At 45.4% G+C, this 14,180-nt stretch overlaps 1 protein-coding gene across 6 annotated transcripts in view; it reads right to left on the bottom strand.

Moving 5' to 3' along the window:
• CDKL2 (cyclin dependent kinase like 2) overlaps positions 1-14,180 on the bottom strand; it is a 226,498-nt gene that overhangs the window by 96,345 nt on the left and 115,973 nt on the right. For all 6 annotated transcript variants that reach the window (XM_033960450.1, XM_033960445.1, XM_033960484.1 and 3 more), the window contains one exon: positions 4,111-4,199. In XM_033960450.1, coding sequence (XP_033816341.1) covers positions 4,111-4,199 — 89 coding nt within the window. The remainder of the gene's footprint in view (positions 1-4,110; positions 4,200-14,180) is intronic.

The raw sequence follows: 14,180 nt of genomic DNA, 5'->3' as shown, positions 1-14,180 counted from the left end.
GAGGCCAAGGTGGAAAGAAGTACAGCAAGTCGTTCATCAGCCAAGCCTGCACCGGAGCATCTAGCCCCTCAGCTTGGAAATCCCTGCGCCAACTGGCTTTTGGATAGGTTGACCACCCAGCCTAGTAATTGCAGAAACTCTGCAACCTGAGTCGTAATCCAGGAGCTCTCCTGGAATGACTTGGCTCGAATCAACTAGTTGTCCAGAGAGGGGTGAACCAGAATGCCCTCCTTGTGCAAGGCCGCTGCCGCCACCACCACCATAATCTTAGCGAAGGTCCACGGCACCATGGCTAGACCAAAAGGAAGCACACAAAACTGATAATGCCCTAAATCGCTGATGGGAAGCCTGAATCAGAACATGCAGATAGGCCTCCGTCAAGTTGAAAGAAGTCAGAAATTTTCCAGGCTGGACAGCAAGAATGACGGATTTCAGTGTTTCCAATCGAATAGACGGAACCCGGAGAGCTCTGTTGACACCCTTCAGATCCAAAATGGGCCAAAAGGACCCCTCTTTCTTGGGTACCACAAAGTAAATGGAGTACTTGCCAGTGTGAATCTCCTGTGAGGCACTAGAACCACCACTGCAACCTTAGCAGTTTCTGCCAATAAGCCCTTTTTTCCAAGTTGCCTGACAAGGAGAGGAGAGAAAATGATCTAGCAAAGGACAGGAAAATTCTAGAATATAACCGTCCCAAATCACCTCTAGGACCCACTGATCTGTTGTGATCTCGTCCCACCCCCAGTAAAACTCCTGCAACTGGGCTCTGACTGGCACTGGGGGAAGGACCGGCAGTGAGTCATTGATCTGGGCGGGCCGAAGAGGAACCCCCGGAAGAGTCTTACCTCCTTTGGTGGGCTCCCCGAAAGAACTGCATGCTCTGAAAGAAGTGACCTCTGGAAGGAAAAGGGGCCAACCCCCGGCCAGGATGGTACTATGAAAATTATACAAACACCCATGGGTGGTACCACCCCATGAAGCATGGCAAGGTCGGTCCTCCGGCAGCCGAGACACCTTAGAGTCAGTCAAGGCCTGAACCAGCTTATCCAACTCCTCCCCAAAGAGAAAGGAGCCCCAAAAGGGAAATTTACTGAACTTAGACTTAGATGCTGCATCCACCGATCAACCCCGAAGCCACAGGGTAGGATGGGTCGTTACTCTGAGAACATGGACTTGTCCGAGGCTAACAGATCATACATGGTATCAGAGAGATAAGAACTGCTGAGTTCAATCTCAGCCACCTCCTGATCCACTACGGACCAGTCAGCTGACTCATGGTCCAGGACCTGCTCAGACCACCGGAAACAAGCCCGGGCTACATGAAAGCCACAAATTGCCACCTGAACAGCCAAGGCAGCCACATCAAAACTCTGTTTAAGGAGAGCCTCCATCTTATGGTCCTGAGGGTCTCTCAGGACCAAACCTTCCTCAACTTGCACTGTATGTCTTCAAGTGATAGCATCGACCACAGGAAACTTAAAAGTATGTCTATCCCCATTAGGAATGGGTAGAGCCTGGCCATGGACCGTGCCAAGCGAAAAGGTTCGTCCAGAATCTTCTACTTGCGTACACATCCGGAATATCCTGATGCATAGGGAAAGAGTGGGATGCTGACCGGATCCCTCGCAACAGAGGGTCCACAATTCAAGGGGGGTCCTTAGCTTCCTCCTCGAAGCGCAAAACCGATGACACCTGAAGAATAAGCTCTTGCAGTGCTTCCTGGTGAAAAATGTGCACAATCAGCACATCCTCACCAACCAGCGCCTCCAAAAATCCACCATCCAAATCATCAGACCTCCCTAGAGGATCCTAGAGGTCCACCCCAAGATCCAAGTCCTCATCTGGTGAAACCAGATCAGCCATATAAAGATCCTCATCCAAAGACACCTATGACCGCTTGGATGATGATGGTGGAGGGGGCTGGATAGAGGCAGCCAAAGCAAGAGACTGAATGGGGGTGGCTGTGGAAGGTAGAGACCCCTGGGACAGAAGCAGGACCCCAAGCCACCTGTAAATAAGCCTTGTACAAGGCCAACACAAAATCAGGGCAAAAAAAACACCAGCGGTAATACAGAATTCACAGCAGAAGACACATGTAAGACCTGTTCCTCTCATTCTAAGATAGGAGGAAGGTCGCCTGACACCGCAGGCAAAATGGCCGTGCTTCCTGCCAAAACAGAGGGAAGGCCCACCGACAAACTGTCTCCAGAAAGAAGAAGCGGTAACGAGGCCTGACTAGACCCCACTGCTAAGGCAGGACTGCCTGCAGCCACTGCTGCAGCAGCAGCAAAGGAATCCCCAGTCATTGTCCCCCAGGAAACCCGGCGTAGGAGGCCCAGGCATCTCCACTGCTCCCTGACGACAAGCGGTGCATGTGCGAAGGGAAGCCCTGCACACTGACACCCGAAGCTGATGCTGGTTCCTCTTTGAGGCAGCTGGGACAATTTGTGCACACACCGGCCGCATCCACCTCTTGGTGCTCACAAAAACACACTTTTTCTGCTTTTTAGAAGTGCTCATGACAAAAGTGTCAAGACCCACGCACGCTGTATAAAAATGGCAGCCTCAGGCCTTTTTATGCTCCTTTTATTTCTTGTTCTTTTCGGTGGGGGGGTTAAATCTTCTCACAGATCACCAGCTGTATCAATAGAGCAGACTCCACTGGCTCTTTAAACTGTAGTCTGTGCCTAACAGGTGGCCAGGCATGCAGTTGAGGATCCTGTAAAGCAAAGACATAAGGGGAGATGGGGGAAATGGGGGGAGGGACTCAACCCTTTCAAGTGTGGCACCCCTGAGGTTGGCAAGCTTATCACGCCACCTGCTGGATACTGAGAACAGAGTGATTGTAGACGGGACTGTAACTTGTACTGTAACCAAAAATCAATTTCTCAGTCTCCACCTGCTAGCAGAGGAACGTAAACCCATCCGTTCTGTGCCAGTCTGGAGGGATGCTAAAGAATATAGATTTCCTATATTCCTCGCAGTGAATTACACAAACAGATGGGACCACCAGAGCATTGCTGTTCAAGGAATATAAATTCCATGTTGGTTGATAAATACAAAGGGAATCTAACAAAACTGGAGATTTCCTGCCGGCCTATGTTTTTAAAAACAAGTAGCAACAGTTTATAACGAATACTCAATTGGCAACCAGTGCAATTTTTTAAGAACAGGAGTGATGTGTTAAAATCTAGAAGTTCCATTAATTAACCTTGCCACATTTCAAAAGCAATAAATAGAAATAGAACAAAATAAAATAAGGTGATACCTTTTTTTATTGGACTAACTTGAAAGCTAATCAAAAAAATGTATTAAGTTAGTCTAACAGGATTATTAATTTAAAATGTATTCTGTTCATGGAAGGAAAAGATAAAAGAAGAGAGAGAGAATATAATACTGTTTTGAAAGAGTTGAGATATCTACAAGGAGTGGTGTAGGAAATAAGATACAGCAGTCTATCTATGCTTCCATTCTACACATCATAAGAACATAAGAATTGCCATACTGGGACAAACCGAATGTCAATCAAGCCCAGTATCCTGTTTCCAACAGTGGCCAACCCAGGTCCAAGTACCTAGCTAGATCCCAAGTAGTAAAACAGATTTTATGCTACTTATCCTAGGAATAAGCAGTGGATTTCCCCAAGCAATCTTAAAAAAGACCTTTTTTAAACCCCGCCAAGCTAACTGATTTCGCCACATTTTCCGGCAATGAATTCAGGAGTTTAATTACACTTTGTTTGAAGAAATATTTTCTCCGGTTTATTTTAAATCTACTACTTAGTAACTTCATTGCATGTCCTTCAGGACAGGTTATTTTGTAATAGCCTGTCTAACTTCTGCAGTCAATATGGGCCAGATTCTGTGTAGTGCAACCAAAACTGCACATACAGATCTATGAACATTGCCAATTTGCTTGTGTAACTTGTTTAACAAGCCAATCAGCACTAATAATTGGCAATTAAGTAATATTTGGCACTAATTAGAATTTATGTGCACAACTTTCAAAGGGTGTTCTATAAAGTGGTGTGCATTCTAATGCCCTGCAATAAACGTACAAAAGATTTATTTCATATCATAAGAGGTGCATAATTACATTCATCTGCTATACCTTTCAGCAAATCCATCTGTGGTAAAGATGTCATGTTGCAGTAGGTCATTGCAGGACGGTCTTTTATCAGGATCGATTTGTAAACATATCTGTAAAACCAAGCAAACTGATGGGTAGGCTTGTTTTTTTTTTTTGTGTTGTTGTTGAAATCTGTTTTTATTAACAAGGAAGAACCACAAACAGGGCAAAATGTTAGGCAATAAAGTTCAAATTTTACAAGAAAGGTAACCCTCCCCCCCAAGAGGACTGGACTCTGATGTCCTCCCGGGTTACAAAGGCGCCCCCCCTTTCCCTCCTCCCAAAGATCCTTTCCCCCCAAGTCACCCCCCAACTCCTCCCTCCCCCCAATCCAAGAGCAAAGAAGTGACCAAGGTCAGACAGGTGGGGTAGAATACAATTGCAATTTGTTCAAAATGTCCAAATAAGGAGACCAAGTATGGACAAAGTCTCTGCTTCGGTAGCAAGAAGAGTAAGCCATTCTGGCCTCCCATCCCATAAGTTCATGTAATTTATTTCTCCAATACCAGAAGGAGGGAGGAATATCAGCCAACCAGTAATTCAAAATACACTTTTTCCCCAGGATATAACATTTACTCAAAAACAATTTTTCAACAGAAGTATAACCAGAAAACCCAGAAAAGTGAGTAAACAGCATGTGAAGTGCAGAGAGAGAGAGAGAGAGAGATGGTAATGTGCAACAGGCCCCGAAGAAAGGAAGCCAGATCCCCCAGAAGCCCTGAATACTTTCACAACCCCAAAGGCCATGAAAGTAAGAATTCACCTCAGTGAGACAAGTAAGACAGTGTTGGGTATCCACACAGCCCATGTGGTAGGCCTGAATCTGGGAGGTATACGCTCTCAGCAGGGTTCTATAGTGCCACTCTCGGAGCTCAGCATTATGTACTAAAGTTGGGATATGTTTAAGAGCCCAGAGCAAAAAAATCCGCCCCAAGCTCTCTCCCTAAATCCCGCTGCCAAGCCTCCAATACAGAGGAAAAATCGCAAGGAGGCCCAAGGGCACCAAGCTGCTTGTGAAAGAAGGAGACCGAGACCGAGGCTCAGGATCCTCCCCCCCCTCCAAAAAGGCACAGAACCGAAGCCCAAAATCCAAAGATAGGGAATCCCCAGGTACAGATCGCACATAATGTAACAATTGACAATGATCAAAAGCAAGGCCAGGGGGTGTAAGGCCACGCTGCAGCAACTCATGGCAGGAAAGGAGCCCCCCATCATCGCGCAAAACATGGAAAAGAAATTCAAAGCCCCTAGCCCGCCATCTATCAAAAACGGAAGGGACCATCCCTGGCAGAAAAAAGAGATTACCTGTCAGAGGCAACAACACACTAACATGGGGGTACTGACGCCACAGGGGAAACAACTGTTGCCACGCCTCCCAAAGCGGTCTAAACAACACACTACGTCAACTAGGAGCAGGCACCTCTGCCAGTCGAGCATGGAGAAGAGAGGAGGTGAGCAGGATAAAAATAATCGCGTTCCAGAGAGGTATCTGTATAGAGAGCAATGCCCAAGACCCAATCCCGGACATGTCATAGAAGGCAAGCCTGATTTTAGAGCATGACATTCGGCACCCCAAAGCCGCCCCGGTCCCAAGAGCCCAGCAACAACTGCCACCGCTGCTTAGGCTTCTTGCCCCCTCCAACAAAACTTCAATAGCAAAGAGTATAGGGCCCGGATATTCCTCTGCAAGAGACACAGAGGGAGAGTTTGGAGTACGTAGAGCCACTAGGGAACAAAACCATCCGAAAGATGTGCACTCTTCCCATCAGCGAAATGGGCAAATCCCGCCAAGTAGCCAGAACGGAGCAGGTAGTAGCAAGCAAGCGATCTACATTCAACCAGACATGCATTGATAATTGGATCCCCAAGAAGCAAAAAGAGGACTTGACCCATTTCAACGGAAAATCCCCTCCCCAAGATCGCTTAAGATGCGGAGTAGAGGCCAGGGCCTTCGACTTCTTCAGATTCAGAGTAAAGCCTGAAAAGACCCCATATTTCCAAACGCTCTCCAAGAGAGTGGACAAGGAGCGATGTGGATCAGTCAAAAAGACTAAGAGGTCATCAGCAAACGCCGCAACCTTAAAATGCGTAGCTCTCAACTAAGGGCCGCTAATGTCTACATTAGATTGCAGCTCCCTGATCAAAGGATCTAAGTAAAGCGCAAACAACAACGGTGAAAGAGGGCAACCCTGACAAGTGCCCTGATGAATTGGAAAGGGGGACCCCCATTAACCGAGATCTGCGCCACAGGATCACTATACAATGCCTGGACAGCATTAAAGAAAAACGGTCCCATCTCGTATGCACAAAGTACAGTAAACAGGAACCCCCACATCACACGATCAAAAGCCTTTTCGGCGTCAAAACTAACAATTAAGGCGGGAGTTCCGTCCGCTCCGGCCTTCTCCAAGGCTAACAAGATGCGTTGAATGTTCTTAGACATCGGACCGTCGTGCACAAATCCTGACATCAGGGATGGCAGCACCAGGGCCAAATGATTTGCCAGCACCTTAGCCATCAAGTTTTATTAGCTTTAATATACCGACCATCGACGTGCACCTAGCCGGTTTAAAATGCAAAAAAATTTAAAGGTTAAAAAAAATATATATATATATATAATATATATATAATATATATATATATATAATATATATATATATTATATATATATAATATATATATATAATATATATATATATAATATATATATATAATATATATATATATAATATATATATATATATATATTTATAATAATATAAATATATATATAATAATTATAAGAGGGGGAAGAGTGAACATTAAGGACAATTTACAAATACAAACATGGACTTGAGGGTAAAGAGGGGAAGGGGGAGTCTATAAATACATCATTAAAAACAAAGTAAAAGAACAGGGAAGGGGGGGATCATTTTCATCTCAAAATTCAGCAGGGTTATGAGTCGATAGGATTCCAGCAAGACCAGGTCCCTACCTGGCTTAGGAAGAATGATAATCTGGGCGAGATTCAAGTACCGAGGCAGGAAGCTTTTAGCCACGCTTAAATTACAGATCTCCATTAACATGGAGCAATCTCCTCTATGAGCAGCTTATAAAATTCACCACGGTAACTGTCCGGCCCGGGGGACTTGCCCAACGGGCAAGTGCATATCGCCCATTCCACCTCCTCAGCAGTGATGGAATGCTCCAACATGTCAAATTCCTGAGCAGAGAGACGAGGGAGATCTAAATGATCCAAGTAGACCCTCCCATCCAAAACTTCTGAGCCCGGTGAGTCATACAAAGCCGCAAAATATCCCGCATAATACGAGTAAGATCCGCAGTCCTATGCTGGAGAGCACCCTGAGAGTCATGCAAAGCCGAAATACCCACAGACTCGCAATGTGAGTGAGCCAAACGAGCCAGCATATGACCACTCTTATTGGCAAAGCGAAATAACTGAAACTTGTAAAGATCCCTAGACCGCTGTGCCCCCTATGTAAGAGCTCATTTAATTCCTGCTGCGCTTCCAAAAGTCATGTCTTACGCTCCAGCGAAGCACAGCTGTCAAAGCGCTGCTGTAAGACCTCACCCGATGCTCCAACATTCAGATATTTCTATGGCATGTCCCAGCCTCAAAGGCCACAAAGGCCATGATTTCCCCACATAACACGGTCTTCACCGTTTCCCAGTAAAGGATGGGATCCTCTCTATGTGTCTGATTAGTATACTTAAAGGTCCCCCATTTTTCCAACAAAAAGTCCTGAAAATGGGCATTCTGGTACAAATGACAAGGGAACTTCCAATGGACACCCCCGGGGGCCCCCAAAGCCAACAAAGGCTCAACCAGGCATGATCTGAAATTTCAATGGGGCCGATCATTACCTCCTGTACCACCGGGAGTAATTCCCTGGAAAGAAGGACAAGATCAATGGGAGAAAACATCCCATGGGCCCGAGAAAGGTGAAAATAATCACGCTCCACCGGGCGCAAAACTCTCCAGACATCCAAAAGGCCCAGGGACGAAGCGAATAACGCAGCCCCAGTACAAGTCTTGAGAGCCTCTCTCCCAGAGGAGGCAGAGTTATCCAGCCTCGGGTCAGGAACCTCATTAACCCCCCCCCCCCCAATAATCAAGGGAATAGTCCCAAATTGCAATAAGTGGTTACGCAGCTTCCGAAAAAATTTGGCAGCGGGATTATTACGAGCATACAGATTACATAAAAGTAAGGGTTTCTTATTAATAGTAACTGAGGCAATAAATAGTGTCCCTCAGGATCCCGAAAAACCCTGTTAGTTTGCAGTTAAGGCTTTTACAAAATAGAATTACTACACCTCCCATCCCCCCCCCCCGGGCCAGAGCCTCCAGGTGGTCACCCACCCACCAAGTGCAGAGTTTAGCATGTTCCACAGAGGACAGTCTAGTTTCCTGGAGAAAGGCCAGAGATGCCCTTTTACGATTCAACAATTGTAAGATTTTATACCTCTTAACTGGGGCGTGAATACCTCCCACATTCCAAAAAATTAGTTTATGTTCCAGGGAAAACTAAAAATAGAGATAAAGGCAGATACAAAAAAAAAAAAAACAACCCTTATGAAAAAAACCAGAGGAGTGTCCCAGCCACCACTCCCCCAGTCGCAACCAACCCCAGGGAGACCTCCAGACTCCTGCATGTCTGAACCTAGAAAAGCCCTTCCCCCCAACCAGACCACCCCTCCCTCAACCCACCCCACTCCCCCCTACACCCCCCCATCCCTCCCAAACCAGTCCTTGTACCATACCCCAATGAGTGCCACTTCCAGAAAGCATGGTACACCTGTTGCAGGATCCTTACAGCATTGCCAAATACCGGGACCCCTCTCCCAGCCCATTTCCCCAAACAGCAGAGAACTAGCACAGGAAAGAAATTCAGTCCCCGCCAAATCTAGCAGGTCAGAGCAAGAGGATTGAGAGGTACAACTGGTAGAATAAGAAACAACAAAAGAACCAGCAAAACAGTGAAAACAGCAGCAACCAGAAGCTACAAAGCCCCAAGTCCAGATTCCCCCCTCAAATATAGCCAACAAAGCAGAGGGGTCCCTACCCAAGTCACAACCCCCCAACATGCAGCTCACACACACTTCAAGCACACAGCTACCACGCACTCTCCCAAAGCACCCAGTCAGACCAGAGTAGCCCCCTTCAAACCTCTCAGGTCCATACACGCCCCAGGCAGGCCCTCCCCATACAAGCGTAGAGCAGAATAACTCCTCAGCGCCCCGCATCCTCCCCCAAAGAGGGGAGAAAACGAGCAGGGCCAGGAAAGGGCTAAAGAAAGCCAAAAGTCCCATACAAGGGGGATATACATTGGACTATCAGGCAGCAGATTCAAACTTCAGGGGCCAAGAAAGACGGCCCAGGGAGACCCCCAAAGTGCACAGCAAAACACAAAACACCAGAGTCAGGCTCAATGGGACCAGAGTTCATGGGGAAGCCTCAGGAAGTCTCTCCTCCACAAAACACTGGGCAGCCTCTGGAGAGTCAAAGTGGTGCGCTTTACCCGAATGCATCACCTGCAAACGGGCCGGGTACTGGAGAGAAAAAGGGATGGGCGGCGGACCAAACTGGTACACAGTGAAGAGAATTTGCGATGAGCCTGAGAAACCTCCACAGAGTAATCCTGAAAGCAGAGGACAGCTTGATTGTTGTATTGCAGCTTCTTCCCCTGATGCAGGGCCCAGAGTACCTCGATTTTGATGATGATAATTCAGAATACGGCAAATGACCACCCACGGGTGATCAGCACCATCTCGCCGATGCCCCAGGCGGTGGGCCACCTCAACATGCAGGGGGCCCAGTTTTTGCGGAAGGGCGAGGGAAGTCATCAGCCACTGCTCCAGAAAGTCCCCCAACTCACCTTCCGCCAAAGATTCAGGCAGGCCGATAAACTGGTGATTATTCCGGCAAGAACGGTTTTCAAGGTCCTCAACCTTGGCCCTGAGCGCCACCAGCGATGTAGTATGCACAGCCTTGCAGCCTTGTAGTATGCACAGCATTGCTGACACGTTGCTGGGTGTCCCGCATCTCCGAGGTCAAGGAGGCAAAGCGCTGGTCTAAGGTATCCAGCTTGGCTCCAAGGGTACCCTCCAGGGCAGCATGTACCTCCGTCATCACCTCCGCGACCCAGAGAGAGCTAGGGGATTCCAGAGATGCAGGAGCCACGTGCGCTGCCATTTTGGAATCCAGCAGCTTCCCCCGCTCTTAGCTCTTCATCAGCTGTTTCGCTGCCATCCCACCGCACTCTGCCCCAAGCAATCTGGGAGGTCTGCACCACAGTCTTCACAGCGGGCAAGCTGTTTAGCAGGGTGATATCGCCGGTAAGTTTTCCGATCTGCAGCAGGCGTACCAGAGCCATAAGATACACGACCTACTGCCCCATTGCTTCCGCCAGAAGTCCTGATGGGTAGACTTGTTAAGTGAAAGAGAACAGAGGCCTGTAGTGATGTTTTACATGAAATCAAACTCACACCAAAACAGAACCACAGGGAATAAAGGGTTATAGCTGGTGTTTTTATAATTCTCTTGAAATTAATACTGCTGGGTTAGTTGTGCTGCTTAAAGTCTATAAACAATTTATTCTAACATGTCTACAGGACAAAAAAATATTATTTGGGCTGAAAATAATTGAAAGAATTTTGTTTATTGCTTTCTTTGAATTTAAATATACCATAACAGCTCAGTATGGAGGGGGAGGGGCTGGACTGAGAAGCCTGGAGATTAGAGAATGACATGAGAACCATTACCACAGCAATACCATGGTTACCACAGTAATTACTACTATAATATGAAGAACCCCAGAAAATCTCCTAGGAATGCCACAGGAATGGTGGACCGTTCATCGGTAGTGCCACAGGAATGGTAACAGCATTCCTGCAGTGATGGGGAAGCGTCTGCTGCTGTTTATCCTATCACCTATTGCAGATGTCAATGCCAACCCTGCCACTGCTGCAACCATTGCTGCTTCTCTAGACTAACAGCAGCAGTGATGGAGGCAAAATGTATTTTTATTTATTTAGTTAGTTTTATATTCTGTCCTCCCAGAAAGCTTAGAATAGGTTACCGGTAAACAGATAAAGCATTAAACATACTGGAAGGGATATGGTTACATGCTGGGAAAGTAACAGAAAGTGTACTGGGCTAACAGTTCGTGGAAGTAGGGTTATAGCAGAAAAAAGTTCAAATTATCAGGTAGCTTAGTCCATCAACTTGGCTGTATGTCGTAGCTTATGGGCTGCAGGGTCATTCTTGGGCTAATGTGGATGAGAGTATGGTTGTTTTCTTAGTCTACATCAGTGGGTCGGAAGGCTGTAGTTGGGGTGTCGGAAGAGAAAGGTTCCATGAAGTCCATCATGCTTTCCAGTGTTTTGATGTGTGGGGATTATTGTACTGAGAAAATAATTGTGTTCTCTCTACTCTGTGTATATCTTTCATGTTGGTGAATAAAAAAGTTTATACTAAAAAAAAAAAAAAAAAAAAAAAAAAAAAAAAGGTTTCATAGTTATGGAAGGAAGTGGGTGAAGTATCATTTGTGAGCCATTTCAAGGATTAAGGAACATCCTGGAGGTATGTTGAGTCATTTTTCATCCTTAGAGCGAAGAGGCCGTCTGGATATGTAGGGTGTTAGTTTCGTTGATATGTAGCCTGGCACCTTCTGATGGAAAGCTTTGTGGGCTAGCATGAGGCCCTTGAAGACTACACATTTGCTTATGGGTAGGCAGTATGTTGAGTGTAAGGCAGAGGAGATTGGATCATAAATGTAGAGTTCCTTTAGGAGGCAAATCGCTGCATTTTGGACTCTTTGTAGTCTGTGTAGGTGTTTTGCTGCTAGATCATTGAATAGTATATTGCAGTAATCCATGCGAAATAGGATGAAGACACAGGGGAGTTGTGCGAAATCCAGTTCCGAGAGGTAGGGTCGGATTTTCCAAACTGACGGAGATAGTAAAATGAGGTGGAGACAACTTGTGATATGTGGCTGGCGAATGATAGATTGGAGTCAAGTATTACTCCCAAGTTTCGTACTTGATCTTTAGTTTTAGTACAATGGATCCCCAGGAGACAGATGAGCGGGTGAAGCTTGTATTTTTCTTTCTAATCCAAAGGAGTTCCATTTTGGAGGCATTTAGTTGGAGTTTGTTTTGTGCTATCCAGTTTTTTTTTTTATTTCTGTGAGGCAGTTTGTAGGTTGGTGATTTGGGAGACACAGTTTGTGCCTAAAGGGATATCATCAGCATATGAGTGGATTTTTGATTTGAAATTTATGGGCAAGGTTGATTACTGGCTTGATGTATAGGTTGAAAAGTAGAGGGGATAGCAGGGCTCCTTGTGGGATGCCATATTTGATTGATTTTGGCTCCAATTTGTCAGAACCAAGTAGCTCAGTAGTTCAGGAATGAGAAGAACCAACGTAGTGCACTGTCAATGATTCCTAGTTCAGCAAATGTAAATTTGGAAATAGCCAAATTAAATTCTAGTATTAAGGATATAATAGCATCAGCAAATAACTGAAATAGGATATAATGTCAGCAAAACTAAAACATTTTAATGGTAGCAGAGGGGGAATGTGCAGTTGAGACATATAGATAGATGCAGTGGTGTAGTAAGGGAGGTGCCAGTGCCTCTTCTCTTCTCCATACACCCCACCCTGTACACCCACGCATACCTCTTGAAATGTTCGCTTTCTGACCTCATACCAAAAACCCCCACACCAAAATGTTTTTGCCATATCTTCCACAGAACTTGGCCGATTCTTATGAAATTTAGTGTGTTGTGTCCTGAATGACGTTAATGTAAAATGTAAATATTTCCCACCTCACCACAACACTACCTTGTGAAAATGAATTGTGAACTGAATAAAAACATATCAAAAAGTTTTATGGCATATCTTGCAGAAAAATGTAAAATAAGAAAATGTTTCATTTAAGCAGATGTTCGAAGTGCGCTCCCTTTGCATCAAAGCACACCTTCAGCCTTGGCTGCCACTGATCTATTGACTTATTAACGATGCTCTGCTTCAGTTCAGCCCAAAAAGAGATGAGGTGCAATTTAAAGTCTTTGACGTCAGATATCACTGTCTGATAGACATGTTCCTTTATCAGCTCCCAGTCAACTGGGTTTAGGTCTGGTGAATTTACAGGCCAGAGGTCTGGACCAATGAAGTCTGAGATCTCCCTATGTAGCAGTTCTATGGTGTCCTTTGCCTGATATGCTGGGGCATTGTACTAGAGGAAGACAAAGTAGTCTCCTGACGTGCAATGAATTGCTGGCAACAGCTTCTGCATCAAGAGTTCATTCTGGTAGTATGCGCAATTGATTTTAACCTAGGATCAATGAAGAAAAGATCTGTGAATCTGAGTTTCAAGATTGTAACCAAAACCATGACTGATTGGCTGAAGGTCAGGCAGGTCCCTAGTAGGTGTTTGGCATTAACCTCATGCTTCAGTTTTGTTGAAAGCACATACATAACTTGACTATTTATTTTTTTCATCAAAACGGGACATCTATTAATATTCAGTCCCGCCCCCAATCCCGTCCTAGCCACACACCCAGCTCTGCCCCCAATTTCTTTCATTCATTTTTCATGTACACACAATATCTTTATTAATTCATAATGGTAAACATAAAATTAAAAAAAAACCAAAAAGCACACTATATGCAGAGAAAATGTTAATTATTTACGAGTTTCAGGCTTTTTTCAAAGATGTCAAAGCAGATGACTTTAAAATATGCAATGTCAGTAACTATGGAAAAATAGACAAATATAGTGCAAAATACAGACAGCAGATATAAATTCTCAAAGCTAACACATTTTGATTACTAAATTGAAAATAAAATCATTTTTCCTACCTTTGTTGTCTGGTGATTTCATGAGTCTCTGGTTGCACTTCCTTCTGACTGTGTGCATCCTTTCTTTCTTTCATTCTCTCTCTGCCCCCCTCCCCTTTTTTCTTTCTTTCTCTATCTCTGCTCCCCCTTTCTGTCTTTCTCTCTCCTGTCCCCCCCCTTTGGTCTTTCTTTCTCTCGGGCCCCCCCA

Source organism: Geotrypetes seraphini, chromosome 1, assembly GCF_902459505.1.
Source record: "Geotrypetes seraphini chromosome 1, aGeoSer1.1, whole genome shotgun sequence".
Classification (NCBI taxonomy): domain Eukaryota; kingdom Metazoa; phylum Chordata; class Amphibia; order Gymnophiona; family Dermophiidae; genus Geotrypetes; species Geotrypetes seraphini.
The sequence above is the reverse complement of the archived record's forward strand: the minus strand, read 5'-3'. Positions and strand labels throughout refer to the sequence as shown.